Source organism: Notothenia coriiceps, unplaced genomic scaffold, assembly GCF_000735185.1.
Source record: "Notothenia coriiceps isolate Sejong01 unplaced genomic scaffold, NC01 NC01_scaffold00024830, whole genome shotgun sequence".
NCBI classification, from domain to species: Eukaryota; Metazoa; Chordata; class Actinopteri; order Perciformes; family Nototheniidae; genus Notothenia; species Notothenia coriiceps.
Genome location: NW_011357531.1, coordinates 328684 through 355026, shown reverse-complemented (window position 1 = coordinate 355026; position 26343 = coordinate 328684). Strand labels below are relative to the sequence as shown.

Sequence of the window (26343 nt, the reverse complement as noted above, 5' to 3'; positions counted from 1 at the left end):
GACACAAATTAATTTCAGTTTTTTCGCACCTTCTCACTTTCATTAGAAACACATACTACTGTCAAATCTCCTCAATGGACTTTGTAATGTTTTAAGTCATACTTTTGCAACTACCGTAATTTTCGGACTATAAGCCGCGCCTTTTTCCCTATTTTTCGANTAAGTCATACTTTTGCAACTAATTTCCCCCTCTTTTCTCCTCTCAGACTACAGTGTTGGAGCAAACCATCAAAGGTACACAGGAGGGTTCTCATTGTCATAACCCTCCTGTGTACCTTTGATGGTTTGCTCCAACACTGTAGTCTGAGAGGAGAAAAGAGGGGGAAATTAGTTGCAAAAGTATGACTTAAAACATTACAAAGTCCATTGAGGAGATTTGACAGTAGTATGTGTTTCTAATGAAAGTGAGAAGGCGTGAAAAAACTGAAATTAATTTGTGTCCAACGTATTTTATATAAAATTGTATAAAGAAAAACATTGATTCCAGATAAATTAACAACACTGTTTTTAATGCAAAACACCCTATAGAGACTCACAATGTGGTGAGTTTGATACAACCCACATTTGTTTGTGTGATATTCTATTCCATTGAACTGAACACACAGTAGAAGGAAGACTTCCGACACTGAACCTCCTACTCCTCTGCAGTAATGAGCTGGTCATTGCTGACATCTAGTGGTGTTTTTGCAGCATCTAGCTTTTAACATTAAATTGCTGCAGAGCTAATGCCAATTACATTTCTTGCTTTGTCTTACCTATTAAAACAAAGTGAAAAAAAATAATCGAAAAGTTTAGTATTGCTGCATTTATTTGTAATTCAAAATTGTCAAAAATAAATAAACTGGTCATTTTACGTCACTTAAACATTTAATTCCTTTTTAAGGGAATAATGCTAAAAAATGAATGGTCCATGCTACACAAATATGTTTTTTTCGATGAATTAATAAAATGAGATGTTATCAGTTGTAGCCCAAACAAATGTAAAGCTGTCTTACTTTTTAAGTTATGAATGAGTTACAGTAAACAGGAGCTTGAACTGTTCCTAGTGTCCTTTGCCTTTCTTCTAATCATCTAGTTCCTTTGAGAAATAATTATTCAATGTGCCTGAGCAAATATTTGCTTTGTAGTTATAAAAAAGCAAACAAAGAAAAATGAAGACATGTCACGCATTTCAATAACGTAAAACCTTGTGTTGTCATGGTGACCGTGTGACCCACCTCGGTCTGAAGGCATTGTTTCTGTTCCTGCAGCTGGCAGAGGGCGCTCTTATATTCCTCCAGCTGACTCTGCAGAGCGGGGACTTTCCTCTGGGCCAGCAGCTTCTCCTGGTCCTTCTCAAGGGGAGAACAATGAGAACATGCAGACAGGCTGAGTGTGTCTTTACAGCATAAAGGTTTCACCACATACACTTACACACACCGCTGCAGTCAGGTCTCTTCATGAAGTCTATCTAGGCTTTACTGACTGTTTTTGTTTGTTTTTTCAATATAAATGAGCTATGCCATTGTGTTGCTAACTGCAGTTATGTTTTCTGTTCGTCTATCTGTTAAGTGTATCCTATTGATTGTTTGGAGTGCAGTGTCCACAACCCAAAAACAGTGGCTGTCAAAGAGCTTTAGTTGGTGTTAGGGAATAATTTGCTCAGGTATTCAACTTCGACAAAGTTAATCATTTTCTCTTCTCACTGTCTCCTTTCCCAAGGCATAGGTCTACGGCCTTGGATATCGCTGCTTTCTCTCTTAAGGAGGGGCAGCTTGGGCCCATTGTTGTTGCCAGTCTATGACAGAGCACAAGCCGCCATGAGGTAGTTTACTGTTCAGGGACGTAGGTTCCCTGACGTACTATGGACGAGAGCTCTAGCTAGATTCAGGGTCCATAATTGTTTAGTCTCACTGATAAATAATATTGATTATTACACTCCGAGTTAAAACCTCGAGCTACAGAAGAGTTCTTCAGAATTGGTTTGGCAACCGCTGTGTCAACTCGTGGCACACCAACTGTCTTCTCAATTCTCCGGCCGTAACTCCAAATAAACCATCAGTGTTTGCCATCAAAGCTCCAGCTCTGCTCGTGTCTCTCTGAGTCCTGTTTCCAATTGCTTCAGAAGTTTCCCCCACAGTTGGGTACTCATGGTTAACAAAGTGTTGTATACCTTCCCTGGGTTTTAAAATATTCTGTTACCTGGGGATTAAAAAGGCCAAACTATAGGATTCTCATACTCAATGGTTTTTCCATGAATTAAATCAGGTCCCCAGTTTGTTTGTATATTACATGTTACTTGTTAGACGCTTTTATCCAAAGTGACTTACATACTCAATACTGTGGACAATCCCCACGGGAGCAATTTGGGGTGAAGTGTCTCAGGGACACAACGACATGCTGACTGCAGTGGGGTTTGAACCTGCGACCCCCTGATCCGAACACCAACGCACTATTCCACTGCTCCACACGCCTCCCTTGTACACAATGGTTAACGATGCTTTATTCCAAGAATACATGTTTTAAGTGTTGTACAGTATACCTTCCTTGGATTTTAAATTATTCTGTTCTCTGGTGATTAAAAAGGCCAAACTATAGGATTCCCATGATTTCCATACTTATTGGTTTTCCATTAATTAAATCAGGTCACAATCCATACAGCTTGACTATAATAGCTTATATTATATTACATTATCTCCTTCTTTGTTTGGATTTCAGCTCAACAAAGCATGCTCACTGAGATTTTACTTAACAAATACACAATTTTTGAAGAGGGAAATGTAGATATAGAGAAAGGTTTGTATAAATACAACTGCAATCTGTGACATGAATGCAATAAATTAGCATCCACAGCCATTCTTCCTGACATTTGCTTCATTAATTGTCCTGACACTGAAACTGAGGTCCTTGTGAACCGTGCACACACTCACGAGTTGAAACACAGACAAATGCTGAGGAGCCAGTAACCTCATCAACCCCAGACACGGAGCCAGGGATGACACACATGCAAACACCATCTTCTCCCCAAGGGACTGCAGCACACACACACCCCCACACACACACACCCACACAGTGACAACATGAATGACCTCACCTCAGAGATGCCCAGTGACACATTGGGAGCAAGGGGAAGTGTCTGGTTGATCTGATGTAAAATATTTACATAGGTCTGAATCTCTGCAATGTTCTGTAGAGAAAGAGAGAGAGAAAAAAAAGGAAAACCTAAAATATACAACTCAGCAAAAGTAAAAACATCCCTGAGCAAACTGAACCACTTTATCACAAACCTCTTGCTTATTACGTTTTTGATATCCAATAAAAGGTTCTCATTTGGTGGAAATATACTTTTATAATGGAGCTCGCATTTCTTTTCAAATCTATTTTGTACAAGTACGATCTCAGACTCAGTAATAAAGCACAGATATATTTCCTCTTTTCTAACGACACTATGAAAACGCCTAAGAGCAAATGTCTTATATTCATGTGAGACGGCTACCTATTCTTTCCCTCATGACATAGTGACAGCAGAAAGACCTTTAATATGCTATCTCAATATTGCAGTCATGGTTTAATAAATCAAGGGAAAATATAAAGGGAGAAATTGCTCAGGCTAGAAAGTGTATGCTAAGTAAGTAGCCAGATGCATCATGTGAAAGTCTTCTTTTTATATTGCATATTTCTCTGGTCGCTGGGATGTACCTTCAAGCCATTTCTCCTGCACAGAGGGTCATACTTCACTATTTGTCCCTCCTGTGTGCTTCATTGTCATATGTCTATACCTGTGTTACATTTTCTAAAAAACAATATGTCAGAGATAAAAACAGCTTTGAATGATGAGTTATTGAAGCCATTATTCAGTGGGTGGCTTTTACATGAGCAGTTTTTGAAAGAAAACAACACTCTCCCCTTAGCTACAGTACTAACACAACATGGCTTTGTAGAGCATTCCAATTAAATTATTCATGCTTTCTTTTGAAAAAATGCATATTGTATACTGTGCACAAGCATAGACTCTTCAAAGAAGACTAGGAACAAATAAGGATAGCACTTACATGCAACTCCATTCCCAGAAATGTTATGATAAACTGAAAATACACTTTGAGAGACCCTAAATGCCACGTGAATATAATTTCCGATAAACATAATAAGATAGCAAAACATTGATGTATGATATTGATATGAGACATTTCATTATCATTATTTATTGTTTAGCTAGGTTGGTGTTGTCCCTTTTGAACCACATTGTAAATCTGGTTTTGAAAGATGATATAAAAGATTATTTTGAACATGGCAATAAGAAGATTTGATTGGGATCTGAATAGCTTCCTTTTGGGCAACTGTATTGATTGATTATATGTATTGGAAGGTGTGGTTAGTGTAGGGCAGTGGTTCTCAAAGTGGGGGGCATGCCAGGGGGGGCGCGAGAGACCAGGACGAAAAATGGTTTTGAAAAAAAAAAAAAAGATGAAAAAAAAAAAAAATCATAAATTGAAAAATGATTGATTCGAAAATAATATGATGCAGTACAGTACTTTTACGTCTGTGTCTCTGTGTTTCATTAAAGCTCGGCTCTGTGTGTGTGTGTGTGTGTGTGTGTGTGTGTGTGTGTGTGTGTGTGTGTGTGTGTGTTTGTGTGTGTGTGTGTGGAACGAGCCATTTTGTGTGCGCGAGCGAGAGAGCTACGCTAACGGATTTAAGGAGTTTTTCAACAACAAAGTGGAGGAGAGTCCTCTCCTGTCAGACTGAGAGACTCAGTGAGCTAAAGGACTCTCTCAGTGTTATCTCACTGGGTCTCAAACGTTTTGGTCACCATTTATGTAAACGATTATTTCCGAGGCGCACGTTTATATGATCATTATAGTTATAAAAAAATAAGAGAATAAATGAAAAACAGGTATGAAATACTATATGACAGTAAAAAAAGAATAAAGTTTAAAAGGGTGATTTGTAAAATATCCATAAAGAAAAAGTAAATCTGTTTACAGTTCTGTTTCATATACAGTAGGTGTTGAGAGAGGTATCCATGGATCTCTTCATTTTGCTCTCAAAGTGCACCAGATTGATGCTTTTAACTTCAATATTTAAAAATAAATCTTCCCAGGGGAGCATCCCCCCGGACCCCCCTATGTGAGGTCCACACACCACCTATAAAAATAGCACTTTACCCCTGCTTACACCTATATGCCGTGAGCTGATTATCGAGCATTCATTGTAACAGTTGCGGGTACGCTGTGTATTTCCGTGGGGAATGTTGCAGTAGAAAATTCCACTGTAGCGCCCGGTACATTAATGGGAAACCCTAAATGTTTGAGCACCCTCTATGAAACGTCAAGCTACCCCACAGCACCCCCCAAAATAAATCTCTGGCGACGCCACTGAGCCTGACTTTTCTTTTTCTCCAAAGGGGGGGCCTGACAGAAAAAGTTTGAGAACCACTGGTGTAGGGTTGTTTGAGACCATGGAGTTGCAACAGTTGGTTTTCTTTCTCAGGCTAGTTTATTTTGGATATTAACGATGAGGGCCACTCACCTTCCTGTGCCTGTCTCTGGTGGAGTTGATGTCGTCCTGCAGAAACTGGGTTTGGATCTGGTACTCCAGGTTTCTCAGCAGAGCACTGTCAGCCTCCTATAGGGGAGGAGAGCAAACCAAACCGGAAAGGGAAATAAACTTTCACTGTAAAGTTTATCAAGAGCCAGATAACACTGTACCATTTAAGGTATGTTATTTTTTTAGTAATCATAAACAAGTTTTCATTAAAAAAATTCAAAGTACTAATTCAATCTCTGTATTTCTTTAAGCAATATGTACAAAACATAATAAAACAAATGTAGTACTTTGAGTGTCTTGTTTCACATGCACAGGTGTTTGTTTACATGTTGGAGAATCTGATACAGAATCATTCAAATGCTATTTATTTCAGTTCATATGCTTGTATAACCATTCTTAATTGAATTCATACAGTACCTTGTTTAATTGTTCCAGTGTGCCCCGGAGCTGCTCTTGATAATCACATTCATTTCTGTATCTAGAATAGAAAACGTATACATTTCAGTATGTGTAAAGAGCCTGACTTTATCACATTAGGCTGCTGTATTTTATAATGTAAGAAAACTTACCTTGAATAATCTGTGTGTTATTTTGAGTCTTATTGTATGTCTGTGTTGTGACAGGCTCAGCTCTGTATTGTACCATGACTATTCTGTCTTTCACGTCTCAGTGACACCAGAGTTAGAGTTGTTTAATATTTTTCTAAACAAATAATTTAGGGATGCTTTGTTGCCTATAACCACTTGTGTAGCTCGTTTAAATAAAGGTTTGGTTCATTTAAATACAATAGAATAAAAACCTTATATTTCCTTCTCTTGAATGGTATGTATCCATATTATTGACCATGTTATAAAAAATGTGCCTCTGAAATGTTTACCACATCATCAATAACACTGAGGTTAATGGAATTTCCTTTGTGGCGATCACACCTGAAAGAGGTTATTCACAAACCTCATTGTGAACAGTTTTCACTGGAACTTCTTTCAAACAAACAGTTCTCTATTCAAAGTGTTGAAAGTGTGTTCTGTACACAACACAACAAGGAGACAATGTTACATGTTAAAACATTTTGCCTTTAATGAATGAGCAATTTAAATTAAATTCCATTTATTTTTAGTTCAGGCATGCATATCACTAGTGTTGTTTGAGAAAATGCCTTTAGGCCTTTTTGTGTGATTTGGGTGGACTGACCCTTTGCCCTTTAATGGTTAAAATATTTATTTTCGATATTTAGTCAGTGGCGTGTTTTGTGATGAGCAAACATCTTTCAGAACACAGCATTTATAAACACAGTGTATGATGACCTGATTATGGGGCAATTCATTAATAGATGTAGCTTAACATCCATTCTGACAATGAGTATCTCTTAATTCAAAGTTTCCCTCATGATTTGCTGAAAATAATCTTTATTTAGGAGAACCATTAAAATCATCTTCTTCTTTTGGATAAAGCTCTCTATCGCTTTTTTTTTTTAATAGCGAGAACATTTCTTTAGATTTCTAATCACAACATCTCCAAACTAGATGACACTTCCCCACTCTCTTACTTGGTGGTGAATTCATCCAGCATGCGGCAGGCTTCTTTCAGATCTCTCTGCAGCTTGGCCCGGTCGGAGGACAGCTCCCTGATGCGCTGCCTGTTGACATCAGTCTGCTCTGTGAAGGCTTCCTCCAGTCCGCTGGCCTCTTCCATCCGCTGCAGCGTCTCCAGCTGCTTGCGGAACACGGCGTTGCGCTGCTCCAGGACCCGGGCCCTGTTGATGTACCGGGCGAAGCGGTTGTTGAGCTCCTGAAGGCTCTCCCAGCCCTGGATGGCTGAGATGCCCGCAGAGGATTCAGAGTCCATAGGTTCCTCATCGAAAACATCTGAGCGCTCATACTTCTCCTTGCGCACCTCGTGCAGGTAGCTGGTCTTGTACATGGTGGTACGCTTCCCTCCCTGGGTTGGTGGTATCCCCGGAGTGCTCGGTCCTTTTCGGCACCTTTATTGTGTGAAAACTTGGGTGCTCACCCCTGGCTGTCTCATGCTAGAATAAACGCAGTACAGCACTGGCTGCTGGCGAAATAACCCCCAAAACCTCCCCCTAGCTGTGGCCACGCACGCTACGAGCCTGGGGCCTTCCAGAGTTTATTGTTGCCTTTGTGGCAGAGATTAGAATAGCCACTCTGGTGATGACAAAGCAGAACCACCATAACAAACAATTGGCAGGTCCGCGAAAGCACTGGGTTGTCATACTCCATTATTTTGGTTCTTAGTCAGCGACTTTGTTGAGCCCTGTTTGATATGGCAGATTGGATGGTAGCCCAGTACCAGGACAGAGGGGAACGTTCCAGCAGTGCAAATTGTGTGGACTGTGGAGAACAATCCTGCTCGAAGTGTTAACACACTGAGGCATCACTGAAAACAAAAACGGTTGTGTTTTGTTTAGAAGTGCTATTGTGTTGAGTTCATTCTCTCCAAAGCATTACAAAAGGCAACCTACAAATATGTATTCGGTGATATGCAGGCAGCTGGGAATCCTGCAGTTATTGTGAAAATATAATTGAGTTCATGTTTTTAATCATGGTTTTGGGGTTGTATTACTTTTGTTTATGTCCAAATTGAAAACGAGTAGCAAGCAACCTCAATTGAGCAACTAAGGGTATAATCATGATCTAAAAATGTAATTTATTTTTAGAGATTGTGTTGTTTGTTTTAATAAAGAAAAACAATCAAAGATAAGTAATTGCCAATATTCAAATGAGACAAGTGTGGCAATGTTCCTGATTTGCAGGCAAGATATCTCTAAAGATGTAGTGTCTTCTCACATTATTTTGTAAGACGAGAGCCTCAACTTGTTTTCCTCAAGTTATTTCCCTTTAGGATTTCCATGCTTTCCCTAACGCACAGGATAACAATTATCAGTCCTGAGAGAGTGATGAAACAATGAGGAAGACAGAAGAGCTACTGCCCTGCAGCGCTCTCTGCGGGTTGTGTACAAGGTCAGTTAAAATGCCTCTCTAGACAGATCTAGCAAGCTGTCTGTAAAACGGCTGAATGAAACACACGTCGAATGGCTTTACATCATCACTTCAGCATATTTTGGCCCCAGCAAAGCCCACAGCTCAAGGGTAGATTGGGATAGCTAAGCAGCAGTATGAAATATAAGCTACTACAGAAAATCCTTAGACATAGTGAGGGTTGAATATTGCTTTATAGTTATATTGTCATTAAAACACTAGATGTATGCTTTTCAATCAATCAATCAATGTTTATTTATATAGCCCAATATCACAAATGTTACATTTGTCTCAGTGGACTTCACAATTTATACAGAATATCAGTATGATAATACGACACCCTCTATCCTTAGACCCTCACATCGTACAAGGAAAAACTTCCAGAGAAAACCCCAGAGTTTAAAGGGGAAACATGGGATAAACCTAGGGAGAGCAACAGAGGAGGGATCCCTCTCCCAGGACGGACAGACGTAAAATAGATGCCGTGTGTAAATCGAAGAGATAATACATTTTACAGCATAGGTAGACCAAATGTTTGGAAATGCATGTGTCTATAATAAGAAGGTGAATCCACGAGGATGTCAACAATCCTGTGGGCACCATCAGGGAAGTAGTATGATGAGAGTCAGGCAGGACCGCAGTGATAGGTTCAGCCCTATGGTTCAGCCACAACTCGAAGTCCAGGACTCAAATCCAGAACTCAGGATAGATGATCCAGGACATAGGATCCAGTACTCAGGATTCAGGATTGAATTGATGAACTTGATGAAAATGACATTGTTGTGATGGTGCAAGTGTTTTTAAAAATTCAAATTTCTAATCTCTTTTAAATGTTCTCAAGTTTTTTAAAAACAATAATCAGATGCAAATTTGTTGACACAGATAGTAACTAGCCCCTTCTCAAACTGATGTCAGTGCAATGAGTATGTCTATGTAAAATAAGTTCTGAAGCGTAGATGTTTTTTGTTGTTGTAATAAATTCCATCTTTATTTTACTATCTACCTGCCGAATCTCATCGAAGAAACAGCGGACACACAAATAGAAGGATGTTGGATTATAAAGACTTTAATAGGTATTGATGAACTTGTCTAACTCAGACAGCTGCAGTCTCACATTACCTTGAGATTAACTTTAGAAGTAATTTTGTAAACACAAAACAAGGACTGTGCCCTTGTCCCTCTTTCATATAAATCACTGTCAGGATGTCTTACACAGCCCATCTTTTATTTCCAGTTTCCTTCCTACAGACAGAAACAGAGAAACAATATTTACCATTGCCTAGTTTCACTTAGGGAACTCGAAGCAAGTGTTATGTTATATCTCTCACAGGCTCCGCCCTCTACTGGACTCTATGGGTACTACCTTATCATGCAAGCATTCACCGACTGAAATTTCTATAGACGTAGCCGGCCCCAGGGCGGGCCTACCTGAATGCGTGCGCATCTCACTTCCGTATAAAACGAGGCCTCGCTTCCTGATCACAATCCTTTACTCTTCAGCAAGCGGAGGTGATAGCCTAGCACTGAGTCCGAGACGTATTTTTTGAGCGAAAGGAAGAAAGAGAAAGAAAGATAGCGGGCGCCGATCCCCACCACAAGTGATGGCAAAATGAAGCTTTGAATGAAGCGTCGAACCACTTGGACCATGTGTCGGAAATAGGTTCATTTCTCGAAGCTTCAGTTACAGCGACCTCTCCTGGCGAAGTGCAAGGCTGCAGTGGGTTTAACGTATCTTTGCCTTGAAAAATATTCGACACACACACACACACACACACACAGAATATCATGTTCTATTTGCAATTAAAGATTGATAATAGTGTGTATTGGGTTATTGAGAAGAGACTAGAGAGTGCTTGACATTTTTTTGGGCGGAGAGGGCCTTTTATCGGTTATTAAAGTATTAAAGTTGAAAAGCCATGATTAAAAGTTTAACTATTCCGTGCTTTGAACCAGCTGCGCGGAGGATATCGCCGCATCTTGGCCGCCGGCTCTATCCACTGGGCTATCAATTCCTTAGACCACCGAAGTGTTTTTATATTACTCATTGTCTTTTTGTTCACAACTTCTCCACATTTTGAAGTGTTTCACGAGCCAGAACGACCTATTTTTCTTCCTGGCTTGCTCTATAATGATCCAATTCAAATGCAATGCCAACAACAACTCAACAGCAACAATGCAAACTACGACAACAACCCACACATTGCGCATTGTTTAGAGCGGTTATAAAGTGTTGAAGCGCTCAAATTTGAAACTGTTTCAACCTGTCACCTGTCAGAATAGAGACGAGGCAGTGCATTGAATCACCTGATTGGACGGCGAACCAGTGAGTTGATTCATTCAGGAAATGAAGCAGTTGCTGGTTCGGACGTCACATGTCACGTGATTTGAAGCANCCCCAACAGGACTTTCTTTTCCAGGGCGGGTTCTCCAAGAAGGTGGTTATTACTCCGAAGTTGGGGGCGCGTTTGGTGCATAAGCACACGAGAACAGCAGAGTTTCCCCCCATAACGCCGCAGGCGTTAGGAGCGACGGTTGCCTATCTCCACTGGTAAACTCCATCACAAATCACCCAACCGGGGACTTCGTGAGTATCCCCACACCCGGCCCTTGCGCGCTCCACACCGAGGAACGGCGCGGAGAGAATAGAGTCCAAACCCCTATCCAGGAAGTAAGGTTCCAGAGCTGACGCTGTGCGTGAGGTGAGCGCCAACCATATTCAACTGTTTAACGCTCCCACTCCCCAGCAAAGCCTTCCGCCCCCTTCCCCTCCAGAGAGGGGGGATGACGTTCCACGTCCCCAAAAGCCAGTTTCTGTCGCGCTGGGTCTGGTCCGTCGAGATCCTCTTGCTTGTCAGCGTGCCCACCCTTCTGGCAGCGGCACCCGACCCCATCGGCTGTTGTCCTGGTAGGTGTGGGCCCACGGGACCGCAGAAGGGGGCTGTTTCAGTCTTTGCGTAAAATTACCTCTAATAGCGGGCATAGATGGCTCGGCCGAAATAATTAACCCGAAACGTGCAAGACCGACAGTGTTTCTACTTATTTATTAAAATTATACACTAACAATCCGAAAAGGCAGAATCCTGGCTTTGGGCTCGTGGCGTCCAGAAGAACCACGCGCATCCTCCGGGTTCAACGGGATAATTCTTCACCACTTCTTTGGTTTGCTGCACTTGATGTGCCAGTGAGCTGGTTTTGACCACCAGATCTTAAGCCCTGAGACCGTATTTGCACCATGGCTCAACACTGTCCTACCATGAACACACGGAGTGCTGTATATCCGAACTTGACAACTCATCCCCCACGCGTTCATCAGGGCACACAAACCTCTCTACCACGGAAAGGTGCTGGGTTTTTCAGAGAGGAGGAACAAGTGGCAAGAACATGAAGAGAATGATGAGGACGCAAGTTCAGATATACGGGCCAGGCTCCTGCGTTCATGGGATGAGGGACGAGGTTGAGCTGCGTGGAAGGAACCAGCTCAACTGGTACAAGAACCAGCTCATAACTGGCACATAGCAAGTGCAGGGCAAGAGCAAGAGGTGGGTGAGAATTATCCCTTGAACTTAGTTGGCGTTTCTCCTGGACGCCCAAGGGAAGCCAGGCGTTCCCCCTTTTTTTTTTGGATTGTAGTTATAATTTTAATAAATAAATAAAAACACTTCGTTTAGTTTCGGTAATTATTCTGCGGCCCAATCTCTCCCCCGTTCTCATTTGAGTATTTTAGCCAAAAGACTGAAACCAGCACCCTTCTAGATGTTATGGTGAAACAGTAGAGTGGTGAAGTCGGGCCCATCTACTTCCGCCCCATGGGACCTTATTTCTGAAAAATGATGCATTGAAGTCAATGGTGAGAGAAAGATTATCTTTCGATCCCATTTGAATTGTGCCACGAATTACACATATGATGTTTGTCAATCTTAAATAATAATTTCCATGTCAAAAAAGTCACAGTTTGTCGTAAAACTGTTGAAATATAAGACTATGAAAAATACGCAACTAGAAAGAAAGAAGTTAAATGTGCCAACGTGACGGCCGTCTTGGTGTGTGGTGCGAGATGGGAGATGTAGGTCATTGAGCGGTTCACACAACAAAATGTGTTACTTCAAAGTTTTACGACACATTTTTATTTTTTTTACTTGCAAAATTATCTTATAAATTGACAAACATCTGTGTAATTCGTGGCACAATTCAAACGGGAACGAAAGATAATTTTTCTCTCTCCATTGACTTCAATACATTCCTTTTTCAAAATAAGGTCCCATGGAGCTCCCCCGGAAGGGGAGGGACTTCGCCACTCTATTGGCTTCCCTTGATGAAAAAAAATTGAGGGATTGACCAATCAGATGAGGCTCACGTCATGCCTCACAATCCAATCAAATCGCATCAACTTCAGTTCGTACTGTGTAGTGGCAATTTCTTATGTTACCTTATATGCTAAAACCAAATGCTTCTAAAAGCATTTTCTAACACTACTGTACCATTTCCTGATATAATGTATGCTGTTTTCTGTGCATACTCTAATGAGGGTTATTATTCTTAAGCGCTTCAAGAGCACAGAGCTGATTTGGCAGACTATGTTGAAACTACTCCTCTTCACACAAAGTTTGAACTTCCATATTCTGATAACCATTATACTTTCTACAGCTCAAGGACACAGGTGTCTAATAACAATATGAGACATCCGTGTGAAAGCAGATTTCTGAGGCGTTCCGCCTAGCTACACAAAAACTCTGTCTGCCCGCCCTATCTTGTATAGCTTTGCTATTCTGTGACTATAGCGCACACTCCTGCAGACTACCCTGTACTCTGTGAGACTTGTGCCTTCGAGGCGCCTCGAATAAAGATCCAGAAAGACAACTCTGTTTGTTTCACCAGTTTATTGATTGAACATTCTAATTGTATATCTCCACAGTATTGACTAGGTCTAAGATTTCCATAACAATTGTAACTGTCATCACTGCCCTCAAAAAGTAGCAAGCAACTGAAGCAAGTGCAATTATGGAGGGTGGAGATTTGGAGTATTTCATCAAAAATAATTTTACTAAACTTCCGCTACACAGCAGCAACTAAAAATGAAATCTGATGACAGGCCAATGCCCAAACTGGAGTTGTGTACAGAGGAAAGAAAGGAGCGAATCGGACGTAAAACTTTAAATAATAAACAGCGGATTTCTAACATTTGACATTTCATGTGGCCGGACTGGGTCAGTTTCCAGGGCTGAATTTTAGTCCCAGTCCGCCCCCGCCAAGAGGAAGTCTGCAGTGGCGTTTAAGGGTTTGAACCTGCATCCAGTTAGATGATTTTGAAGTAATTACTGTAAATGGCAATACACATTTTTTCTCTAGGGATAGTATGAAAGGCACCCACAAGCATATTCATTATTTCCTGTTTCACACCGTAGCAAGTGAACCCAGACAGATATTAAGCTGATGTTTACTTGCTGCCACCCAAATGCATTCACCAATAGAGACAGAATCAAAGCAAATGAAAAAGAAATTCAGTAGGAAAAAGTAAACAGTTAGAATTGTTAGTGAGGAATGAGGTTGTACAAACACTTCTGTGTCCTCGAGCCTAACCGACTATTTGCCAAGACAGATGGCCTCTATTCAGATATAAATCCCATATAAACAGTATATTTCTATGGATTATGTTTCACTGCTGCTTAGCACCCATAACATTGTCCCTAATAAACGACATCACTATCTGTCCAACATCAAGCAGGGGCCACAGATTAGAGGTATTGAGCGTATTCTCCATGGGTAAGGAGAGAAAGCCAGGATGCCACTGCTGTCATTTCCCATCTATATTCATTTGTTACGAGTGGCAATACATCTGAAGCGTGGTTGAGATTAGAAAGCTGTCCGGTTGGAAATGAGAGCCTAGTGTTTATCTTGCTGTGGTCAAGCCTCCTGGGCTACAGGGACAGACACTAGCAAGGACGAGTAAGCAGCCCCTAATATTTAGAGGGTGATAAAACTTGGAAACATGCAAGGGCCTTCTCATCTCTCATGATCCAAGGGGGTGATATGTTCAAAAGAAAAAAGTGTTTATCCCTCGGTGTTCATTATAAATGACAGAAGAAGGGGTCTGCTCCACTCCTGACTCTTGGTATCCATTATTATGCTTAAACGGAACCGCTTATATCAGCCAGCCCTCTGCACTCAATGTAAGAGGACAGACAGAGCTATCTCGCCTCTACTGGCAGATGATTGTCAGAGGCAATACGAAACCCAGCAGTGTTAGCTTTTCATCACAATAAGGAATTGATCCTAGAGTGTCATCACGGCTGCTGTCTGTGTCTGATCACCGTTTGTTCAGCATGGTTAAACACAGAGATACGGTGGCGACAGCTCTGTCCATAGATGTACCCAGACCAGAAAGAAAAACAAAAAAAAGTGACATTTAACCTCAAAATCTCGCTAATTAGTTTTATAGATACTAGGGATTGCATTTTAAAGTTTATTTGCAAGGCAGTAACACTTAATCTAGTTTAGGGCTGATAAAAAAATTGAAATAACTTTTCTTTCAATGTATACATTCAGACAGGGTTTCTTGTTTATTGTAGGCAAATATATTCCATTTCATACTGGATTACTTTTTTCCCAATGCCACTATGCAATCAGTGTCAGGAACATTCGTAGGTGTGAATATCAAACATGTTTAGTGAAAGAGAGGAGTGCACTTGTGACATCATGCCACACTTAACGCTATGGCTCGCTACAAATAATCTGCATTCAAGCACCATCCCTCTCAGACAATTTCCACTAACAGGTATTGGAACATTGAAGGTGTAAAGCAGAATATTGTTTTGTTAATAATATCTTTGATGAGCTCAAAATGAAAGTGGGTCAGTTTATTAAAGCTTTATTTGGACAAGTAGTCTAATTCAGTTCAAGGATTCTGTTTTAAGAGAGAAGGAAAAAATGCAGTACTATCATCTTATCACAATTCTCATGTCATGTCACATTTCTATGTCTAGCTTTGGGTGTTTTGCTATTCTCCCTGTCATGTTTTCCTCCTGGGTTATTGTCTGGTCCTTTTCCCTGTGTTTTTCCTCCCGTCGTTAGTTTCCCTGGTGTGTCTGATTGTGTTCACCTGTGGCCCTTGTGTTTCTCCTCCCCTGCCCGGCTGTTTCTCGTCTTGTGATTACCCCTCCCTGTATTTAGTCTTGTCTCTTCCTGTGTTCAGTGTTGGTTCGTCTTTTGTTGGTGAATGAGTTCACCGTGGAGTGTTTTGTGTTTCCAAGTGATTTTTGATAAGAGCCCTTGAAATAAAGGTATTATCAGTATTATCTGCGTTTGGGTCCTGCTCCACTCCTCGTATCACATGTGCCATTGGATTGAATGTGTGGAATATGTAAGCAAATTATTCCTTTTATAATCACTATTCCCATCGTTCTGCCATGCTTGAGATCTTTTTTTCCAATAGGGTCACAAAGTGAAGTTGTATAACTAGGAATTCGGAGACACGCTTTGATAAATAGTCTCTGTCAGATTGAAAACGCACAGAGGACTACAGACTGTTGCCATTATAACTAGACCTAGTCACCCATTGGTTTGACTAACGTCTTTTTATTGAGCGACAAGTGACTTTTTCTCAACGAGAACATGGAGCTTGTGGGATTGCAGAAAATGGTGGACTGACCAGAAAAAAATGGAAGGGTCAAACTTTAAAAAAAAATTGAACATTATGCAAATTAGGCTAACATCCTGTGACCAGTCATTTGCTATCATTTGCATGCATTACTTTGAAATCTTTTTCTGTCCTCTATCAGTTAATATTGAAATAAATTGTAAAGGTTAACCCAGCCTTTAATGTGAGGAACATCATGTTAACATTTTAACATCTATAAAGCTGGTGAACCTGTAACAGTTCTCATTACCAATGACCACACATATGCACCTGCCTGTCTCACACCTCCTTTGCTTTCTCTCTTCCTCGCTTCATTTTGCGGACATCTCACTTGAGGCAGTCAAGAAAGAAGAAAGCATACAGACGCAACTTCCCCCTCCTCTTCCTCCCCTTCTCGGAATCCCTCCTGAGGAGAGCGGAGCGGACAGGCAGCAGATAGAAATCACAGCGTGAGTGTGCGTTGAGGCTGATAGAGTGACCTTCTGGCTTCACCGGTGGGATTTTTTATTATTTCAGCACTTCGCCTGGGTATCACAAATAACACAGAGCCGTCAATAATATTTATTTACATTTTTCAGCCGAGAAAAGTCCTTTTTCAACATTTTACGGTAAGTGTTTGATAAGCTTTCTTTTAATTTTCTAGGTTTTATCCCTGGAAACCCATTTTAGATTAATGTTTATTTTAATAGAGTAAGAGAAGGTGTCTCATCTGTAAGTACGTCCTTTCTTGAAAACTATTATCTTAATTTTTCGACTGAGAGCACCTGCTAAATAGATAGACATTTGGTTTTATAAACTATCCGAGAGCTCTTAATACAAGTAATTGTTTCTTCCAGTTCTGCAGATGTATAGTTTTTGCATGGCATTGCATTAACATAGACCGTTACTGATCTCCTTGAGCTATAACTTTTTTTTCATTATTTTAATGAAGCAATACCACTTCAGAGAAGATCGCTTAATGATAATTAACATGGTTAAAATAAGCTATTTGAGATCTTCGGGCAATTAGAAATAAAACATAATCTCTTTTTAACATAATATGAGTTTGAACTTAATTGCTTTGTGTTACTTTCTCAACATAAATCTGGTGTAATCTGGCTAAATAGATATTTTAATTGGTTTTATATTATATTTTAGCTTAACCTCATATGCTTGCAGGGGGATTTAAGTGACAACTTTTGCAGCAAATCAAATGCCCCGTCATCATGCTGAGTCTGTGATTTAAAAAAAAGACTGTCATCATATATTACATTCAGGTCTTTGCTAGATATAATTACTTCACCCACTAAAACATGTTGACAGAAAATATCATCCAAATGTCACACATGCCAGCATGATTTATTATGCCTCAAGCACTTTATGTAACCTGTTTTGATCAAGTAGTGTCTTCTTGAACCCTGACCCTGCATGAGTAATGCTGAGGGAACTTTCTGTTCCAGGTGAAAATGCGCTGCCGTTTCCAAAGAAGATTCACCCTGTTCAGAATTCAACAGTCAAATAATTGAGCTAGTTTTCTTGGAATGATTGGTACCATGAACCAGAAAGAATCATAAACTTAAGCCCTAATTTGCTGGACCAGGTTGTTTTTAAATACTAGTCTTTCTAAACAAGGAAAAGATAGTTTGCTAAAACATGGGCGACTCCAACCTCAGCCACATGGTAGCACCTTGTACAGAGATGCAGGACAATCTCCTTCATTACATGGACAGCTATGATATGGACTATGGAATCCCTCCGGATGAGATCCCAGACACCACGCAGGGCCAGGCCTTCTTTGTGGCCACCATTGTTATTGGAGTGGTGCTTGTCTGCATCATGCTTGTCTGTGGGTGCGGGAACTTCATATTCATTGCCACGCTGACACGCTACAAAAAGCTGCGCAACCTCACCAACTTGCTCATCGCAAACCTTGCCATCTCAGACTTCATAGTGGCAGTTGTGTGCTGCCCATTCCTCTTGGACTACTATGTGGTGAAAAAGCTCTCCTGGGATCATGGATTACTGCTGTGTGCCTCCGTCAACTATCTCCGGACAGTGTCACTCTACGTGTCCACAAACGCATTGCTTGCCATTGCAATTGACAGGTGAGTGTGTTACTACTTTTATTTTTATTTGGCTTTGTGCAATACATCGATTAAGTCTCAAAAACCTTCAAGCATTGTCGACAGAGATTTAAATCAATAAAGCTTTCACTTTTTTTCATCTGGCAATATTCTCTCCTCAAAGAGCATCACAAAATCTATAATAATAAAGCCTGTTCTATCTTTGACGATATGAGATTCTAGCTGTACATTGTCTTGTCTATCCAAGATATTTTTGTAAAGATATGAAGACCCGTTTTAATTTTGCTGTTTTTTATTGGAAAATACAGTTGACTGACCTCTTAGATTTAAACGGGAAACTGAAGAAAAAAAAGGACAGTGTTCGAAAATAAATGTTTCTCACATGTAATCTCAAGTGATTAAACCAAGCTATGATCAACCTCTAACCACATGTCAATATAGCTGAACTACTTTGCAGCTGCTAATGAGAAATACACTTGAAGTTTACATGCAGTGGTTTTACTCCATACTGTTTCTTCCTTTAATCACTGATCAATCACTTTTATGGCACAAGCTGACCCTATACTGTAACTCAGATACATGTTGATGTATAACCTATTAAAATAAATGAGTTGTGTTCAGTGTACACTATCACTCATGCTTCAAAGGCTATGTAAATAACATGCTTTAATTCATTATTAACTGTTAATTAGCTTTAAAACAGTACCATTGCTATCTGTTCAGTATGCAACAGGCACAGATCCTCTCCTGATTAATTTGTTCATCCTTATCAGTCTGTGCCAGGTACATTATTTATTTAGTCTTCCTCTGGCACATGCCTCAAAATACATCAGACACCAACCGGTTTGACAAGCAAATCATGCTGTTTTACATACCAAACCAGAGACCCTGACAATCCGGGCCAGGGGCTTAAAGTCTGATGTCTATCAAACTATTCCGTCATTCTCTCAACTACACAAGTGTCAAGTTTCGTGAGGCATTATTTGGCAAATTATGCCTCGAATGAGCGAATGGCTCCTTTGCCCTCCCAACCTGGACATTGTCCATTTTAAAAATAGAACCTCTCAAATACACAACTGTCAAGTTTGGTGAATGAGTCATGCAGGTCTGTGAGGCTATCACATAAATAAAAAAAATCTGTCTACAGATAGACAGACAGCTGAATAAGTACTTGTGATAAGGCTTTAGTGAAGGGACAGAAGGTGTCTGTAGGAACACATTTAGCAATGATGAAACACACAGACTCCGAGGATGAAGATCAAACCTTTGTCCTGTTCACTAAACATCAAGTACAGGGTATTTCTATATATCATCCTACCCTCAAAAGCATTGGCACCTAGTATATTATAATTAAGCAATAGCTCACGACAGGCCGTGGTATATACTCATTATATCACAGCTAAGGGGCGTGGTTCGGCCGACGCGAAGCGGAGGGTCAACAACCCCCTTAGCTGTGATATAATGAGCATATATCACGGCCTGAAGTGAGCTATTGCTTTTATAAAACGGTTACCAAGTGTGGCAATATGAAAGAAAAATACACACTCTAATTTAAATAGTTTTTATTAGTAAATAATGATGTTCTAAATAAAATAGTCCCTCCGTTGCCTTCTGCACAAAACATAGTGCGAGGTGCAACAACACTAACAGCTAGCGAACATATTAGACAGAGAGCGTTGATCCATTATTTGGCTGTTTATTTACATTAATGTGTATGTTGCTGTTTATTGTGCATCCACTGAAAAACTGTCCAGCATCAGTAGCATGGCTTACGTGGTCACTTGTATAGGTTGAGGTTGTTCGAGGCTGTTGCTTGGCGTGGCGAGAATATTGCTCCACTTTCTCCGGTCCCCGAGATTGGGCTTCCAGTAGCTCTGGAGAGAGCTTTCGCACCTGTGGCCACTAACGGTCATCATTTCTCTGCTTTGTTTCAAGACCTGCATCAGAAAGCTTTTGAATGGTGGTACTTTTCCAGTTGGTCTACCTGCTCTTCACGTAGCTCTGCATGTCGTAGTTTAGGTGCTTTTTTTTTCTGGAGATAGGCACTGTTCAATCCACTCCTCCCTACTATAGTAAGACCCCCCCGGAGGTTGAAGTTAATCTTAAATGTTTCCATTTTATGCTTTGTAAGTTTGTTTCGTAACGGAAGAAATTTAAATATATTTATAAAACTGACAAGTCAAATCAAGCAATCTGATTGGTCGATAGCGTTTTTGCGGACCTCTTTGATTACAGATTTGAAAACATCGTTGCTTGCTTTAAAAGTAGCACAATTCATTATGTCAAACCTTCAAAAGTATCTAGATATCCCTGCCCTAATGCCAAAGGAACTGCACACTGAATATGTTTTGCCGTTTGATGTCTATGTCTGGACCGCTGCGTCAAAAAGGAGGGCTTCTGCCCCGTTACTTCTCCGCTGCTTTCTTGTTCCAGTATGAAAAGCAATGTTTTTCTCAGACGCGGAGGGATACTGACTTGTTGTGAAAAGTAACTTACTGTACAATTCTACCGTGGTATACGCTCAGTATATCACGGCTAAGAACCAATCAGATTGCTTGATTTGACTTGTCCGTTTTATAAAGTATGATACCTTATATCTAAGTTTAAGTTGTGGAAATCACCTCCAAAGTTACAGATAAATAGCTGTTGGTAAGAGAAGGAATGGGAACCCTGAGGCATTAGTGAGCATATCAGCCAATGTCAAAACTCAATCTGTTCAATCTTTAAAATCATGCTTACAAGTAGGCTTTAAGCAGGTTAGATATTGTTTTTTCACAATAATGGTTTCAGAATGTAGGTGGGAAAAGACAAGGGTTGTAGAAGACAGATAAATAGTTATAGAACAACCATTTATTTTGTGGATGAGCAAATTTAGATATTTGAAGGGTTTAGGTAACATCACATATACACATTCTAAAAAGGCCCTTTTCACAAAATACATTCTAACCTCTCCCAGTAAAAAAAGCACAGGTGCAAATGATAAAACTAATTATGGCTGGGTTCTGCATGCTGACTCACTACTGTCACAGGGACACTTGGATATGACAAAGCCATTGTTAATGTGATTAGAAGCACCTGTGCTTCTCTTTCTTCAACAATTAAAAATTGTCTGCCGTGAAAAAAGGACTATATTCAAATAAACTAAAAAAGGCTCCTGGGAGTTACAAAGCTTGATCAATTATGCTAAAGAAAATGACCCTTGGGAGAGCCACAGTTAATCTGCACTTTATTGCTGTAAAGCATATAGCATTTCACGTCGTAATTAATTGTCTGGTTAATTGCCTGCACCTGTGTTTTTTTTTTTTTTATATAAACTTTTTAAATCCAAGGTTCTGCAACAATGCGTCTTAGAGACTCAAATGGATACCATTGCATTTTGCCTTTCTTGTAGGATACTTGAGTACTTTTGCAGATTATCTTTCCTTTAGGCTTCCCTCCCATGTTTTGTGCAAAGAAAGTTCAGTTTTCTCAGCTTAAAAAAACACTGACTTCTAAAGAATCCAAGTCTCCCAAATTAAACTTCCACCACTACCTCCATTCCATATCCCTGCACTACATTGCAGTGTACTGTACACATTAATGTAGGGTGACACATTTGTGCATGAGGGCACAAAACATCCAGATTGGTTCACAAAGAAGCATTTTAAAAATGTAGTATGCCTTGTAAGGAGATTTAAATGTAATAAGAAGGCTGTGGCTGATAATGGTTGAGTGTGCCAAGTGATTATTATAAAACTGTTCATTCAATACTCCTCCTTACATAGTGTGAGCCTACTTATATTAACAACACACAACAGCCTACTGAGTGCAGACTATTATGGAGAATCCCCAGGCATGCTGCCAAGGTAATGGGTAATCGTTTACTTCTTAGTTGGTGGTGCTCTGTATTTTATTCTGTCGGCAAAAATAAATTGTAAATATATTTCAAGGCGGTGTAAATGTTAATACTGCAGCAGAAAACGTATTGAAGTGAATTGTTGGTAATTTAGAGACATTTTTTTAATTAGCTGCTATTTGAAGTGTATTTGTCGCTTTTTCATCAAATTAACCACTTATCCATCTATTGTTTGTTGACATTTAGCTCAAGATCGCCCACATTAGGTGCAGTATATCAATGACAATCTCATTAAGAGGATGCTCTGGAATGATGTTGCTGATGAACTAAATCAGCAAGATCATTACATGCTAACCTTTAATGGAGTGTCTGTGAACAACACAATCAATAGACATCTAAACATATTGAAAAGAGATAATTTTGAATAATAATTTTTGCTTTTGTACAGCTGACACATCAATATTAAATATGGATGCCAGAGTTTATTATATTACTGTTTTCTAAAGACACCAGTGTAAACAATTCTAACAAACTTTGTTTATGTTAGTTCAAGCTTGTACCCTTTGCTTTACACTTTAAATATGGATAAGAGATTGTGCTCCGAGTGGCAGAAAGCCTCTACAACTTTTTTCTACAATGTCTATTGGACTTTAATCTTCCATAAGTGGTAGACAGCTATAGGTCAAATCTATCGACTTCACATAGCACACAGACTGCTAAAAAGGTTAATTTGACTGCATTTTATTAGGAGTTGATTCCCTGCCATTCAATCCATCAATATGTCTGTGTTCTTCCAGGTACATGGCGATAGTCCATCCTCTGAGGCCTCGTATGAAGTACCAAACCGCCTACTTCCTCATCACAGGAGTCTGGATTGTTCCTATTGTGATATCAATTCCCTCAGCCTACTTCACCTCTGAGACCATTTATCCTCATGGTGGCAACTCCCCAACAACTCACAAAGTTTTCTGTGCCCAGATCTGGCCTGTAGACCAACAAATCTACTACCGCTCTTACTTCCTGTTTGTTTTTGCTGTGGAGTTTGTTGGGCCTGTGATCATCATGGTTATGTGTTACTACCGAATTTCCCGCGAGCTCTGGTTCAAGAGTGTTCCAGGTTTCCAGACGGAGCAGATTAGGAAGAGGTTGCGTTGTCGTCGCAAGACAGTGATCGTCCTGATCGGGATCATGACGGCGTACATCCTGTGCTGGGCCCCTTACTATGCCTTCACCATAATACGAGATTTCCACCCAACACTAATCTCCCGCCAGAAGAACTCATTGGTTGCTTTTTATATCATCGAGTGCATCGCCATGAGCAACAGCATGATCAATACCTTCTGTTTTGTCAGCGTCAAGAACAACACAGTTAAGTACCTTAAGAAGATTGTACTGATGCGCTGGAGGTCCACGTATGACCCTGGAAAGGCTGTGGATGAGATGGATGTTAGGACTTCCTCCATGCCTGTTACAGAGGAGATTGAATGCATTCACTTGAGGTGCAGAGAAGAAATTATTTAATCATATATATTTTTGGCTGTTGAGTTACAGAAATGTCGATAGTGATGAGTTCATATTCAACAATTTTTTTGTGTTTAGATCACATTTTGGGAAGATATCAAGCACCACAAATCACAAGGAAAGGTTCAACCTTATACATTGATAAATGGGGCAACATATTCAGCGACTAAGTCAGTATTAAATACAGGACTTTTCCTTGAGGTGTTATGAGAATATAATTATTGTGTACACTGTGACACTCCATTATTGTTAAAAGTTGTAGCATGTGTATAATCTGACATGTAAGACTTGTAAACTGCTACTGCCATAACTTATCTATGATGTTTACTATAATTGTTAATTATTCTTTTCGTATTGCTTTTATCTTGTTTTAAAAGAGATTTGGGTAAGGTCAATTCACTTAATACTTAAGATATCCTTTCATTGACCACCATTGCTTTTGTATTTCAAGTGTTGTGTGTTTTCTAGGGTCCGAGCTATGTTTTGAAAATTCAGGGTTTTTAAATAAAGATGTAACTTTGTGGAATGTAGAACAATTGAAAAGGTATTTTGAATGTCTTCAAGTAAGATATATTTTCTTGGTTATTTGTCCTTAAAAAAATAATGTATTGCATGCTTTCTTGGTAATTTAACATATTGTATGTGCTTATGGTAATAAATAATGGTACACTGAAAATAAAAGCTGTTTAATTTATTAAGCTGTATTTTTATTTGCTTTTTTATTTCAGGGAGCCTTTCATTATAAAAGGCATGTTTACCTCACATCATATTGCATTGTGACTACGGCATGCAAACAGATCGTCTTAAAAAAACACTTGGTCGAATTAATGCTGCATGTAGCCACCAGCTAGAAGGAAATGTAACCATGGCAATGGGTGTGTAGAGACTCCTTCAGCCGCACAAGATTCATTATGAATATATAATTTAACATATATTAATATACTATATGAAGAGCAGCATTTAAGAACAACCTAAAGGGAATACAAACCATGGAAGGTATGTAAACGTTTGTTGCTTTTAGTAATGTAAACTAGCTAAGTCAGCTAACGTTAGCTAGCGCTAGCTCACATAGTCGGCAGTCAGAAACACAAATACACACACAATGTTTTCTTTCTTGATAACTTACCTTTCTATTCTTAAAAAGAGAACATGAGACCAGTAAATATACAAGGTAACTTTTTCTTTCCTCAGTATTTAGTTATCGGCGTAGACTGTTTAAAAGTGCCAATCCAAAGTTATCAATCCAGACAGAATCCAGGCAGGGCCACTGCGCAAGGCTTCCGTTTTTTAATGGCGACTAACCCCAACCTTTGTTGCTACTTGAACGTTTTCACTCATAACTATAAGTCACTTGTTTTTCTTTTCACTTTTTTATGAAGTGAATAAACCGTTACTTCCTTAAAAAATAGGAAATGTATTTTGTTGATAACCGCGTGAATAATTAATGTATTTAAAAAAAGTCTAATTATCTCTGTTAAATAAATAGTGTTGGGCTAAGCAACACATTAATTATTGGCTTTTGTCAAACAGTCCACGTTCCTGTTTTTTCTAAATAATCCGGAGATTCTGGGATGGTGAGATGGGCCTATGTCTGTTAATCATGTTGACACAACAAAGTGAATTCATTCCTAGTAACATCGTTTAAAGTGTCTCGTGATAAAGGCTGATATGGAATTTTTGGGTTCTTGTAGCACAATAACCATGATAAATTACAAACTGTACAAGATGATAAGAAACTAGAAACGTTTAACTTTTTTTAACATCCACAGAAAGCCATGTTAGCTATGGTGTAAAATCATTCTCTCAGCATCAACTTGTAATGTTTTCTTTTTTAATATACTTTCTGCACACTCCTGAAACCAATTTTTTGATGGGCCAGCTCACATTTTACTTATCGGTAAGCATCTGCCTCTGAATCAAAGTAGCACAGTCATGCTCTTTTCACGTTTGTTATATCAAATAGAATACTTTATGAGACTTTACCAATATGCATTAAACATCCCAAATAGTTTATATTTAAATGTGGTAGATTATCACAAGGTAAATATTCTATAATCAAGTTATTAGTAAGTGTTTTATTATTTAGGAAAATAATTAGCTCTCAAAGACATGATTTTGCTTTTGAAAACAAATCCTCCGTAAAGGTCCTGTCTCATTCAGGTGTGGGATATTAACAATAACTTCAAATAACATAGTCTCCTTTCAAGAATCAGTGCAATTGCATTTAACGACAGGAGACACTTCTCTGATGACCAAAAAGCACTCATGGTGACAGAGACCAAAGGTGTTTTGAAAGACAGTCATCTGCACATTAATAAATCCGTTATTTTGCTCAGGGTCTGCAGGTTTTTTCAGGACACATTTCATAAGAGAGACACACCATGCACAGGTTGCTGATGTTTAAGGAGATGAAGGGTCCACAACCTTCCCTGAATGAAGAGGGAGTTGACAAAACTACATATTAGCAGTAGTTCATTCTATCCTGTTACCATAAAGGAAATGTCTCAGCGATTCCAACCTCATTTACAGATATTTCTCACAGGACATTGACAAGATGGCAACACATCTGGAGCCTCAAAGTCTCTAAAAGGAATTTCCTTGTCTCATACACAAAGGAAAATCTAAAACAAATGTGTATACATCTAATTATAAAATGGACAAGTCAAATCAAGCAATCTGATTGGTTGTTAGCCGTGATATACTGAGCGTATACCACGGGTAGAATTGTAAGTTACTTTTCACAACCTGAGACTTGCCAAGGCACAC

At 39.6% G+C, this 26343-nt stretch overlaps 2 protein-coding genes across 3 annotated transcripts in view; one reads left to right on the top strand and one right to left on the bottom strand.

Moving 5' to 3' along the window:
- The window catches only part of bfsp1 (beaded filament structural protein 1), a 12384-nt gene extending 4938 nt beyond the window's left edge, over nt 1-7446 (bottom strand). The window contains exons 1-5 of the mRNA XM_010783217.1: nt 7073-7446; nt 5944-6004; nt 5509-5604; nt 3074-3166; nt 1218-1325 (exon numbers count right to left, since the gene is read on the bottom strand). Coding sequence (XP_010781519.1) covers nt 1218-1325; nt 3074-3166; nt 5509-5604; nt 5944-6004; nt 7073-7446 — 732 coding nt within the window. The remainder of the gene's footprint in view (nt 1-1217; nt 1326-3073; nt 3167-5508; nt 5605-5943; nt 6005-7072) is intronic.
- An 8241-nt stretch (nt 7447-15687) lies between these two features.
- prokr1b (prokineticin receptor 1b) lies at nt 15688-24269 on the top strand. 2 transcript variants are annotated; one of them, XM_010783215.1, is made up of 5 exons: nt 15688-15882; nt 16499-16652; nt 16737-16766; nt 17598-18242; nt 22854-24269. In XM_010783215.1, the coding sequence occupies exons 4-5, from the start codon at nt 17791-17793 to the stop codon at nt 23575-23577; spliced, it is 1176 nt and encodes a 391-aa protein (XP_010781517.1). In that variant the 5' UTR covers nt 15688-15882; nt 16499-16652; nt 16737-16766; nt 17598-17790; the 3' UTR covers nt 23578-24269. The 2 variants fall into 2 exon arrangements, with proteins under 2 accessions (XP_010781517.1, XP_010781516.1); XM_010783214.1 differs by having other exon boundaries at nt 16499-16766.
- The last annotated feature ends 2074 nt before the right edge of the window (nt 24270-26343 follow it).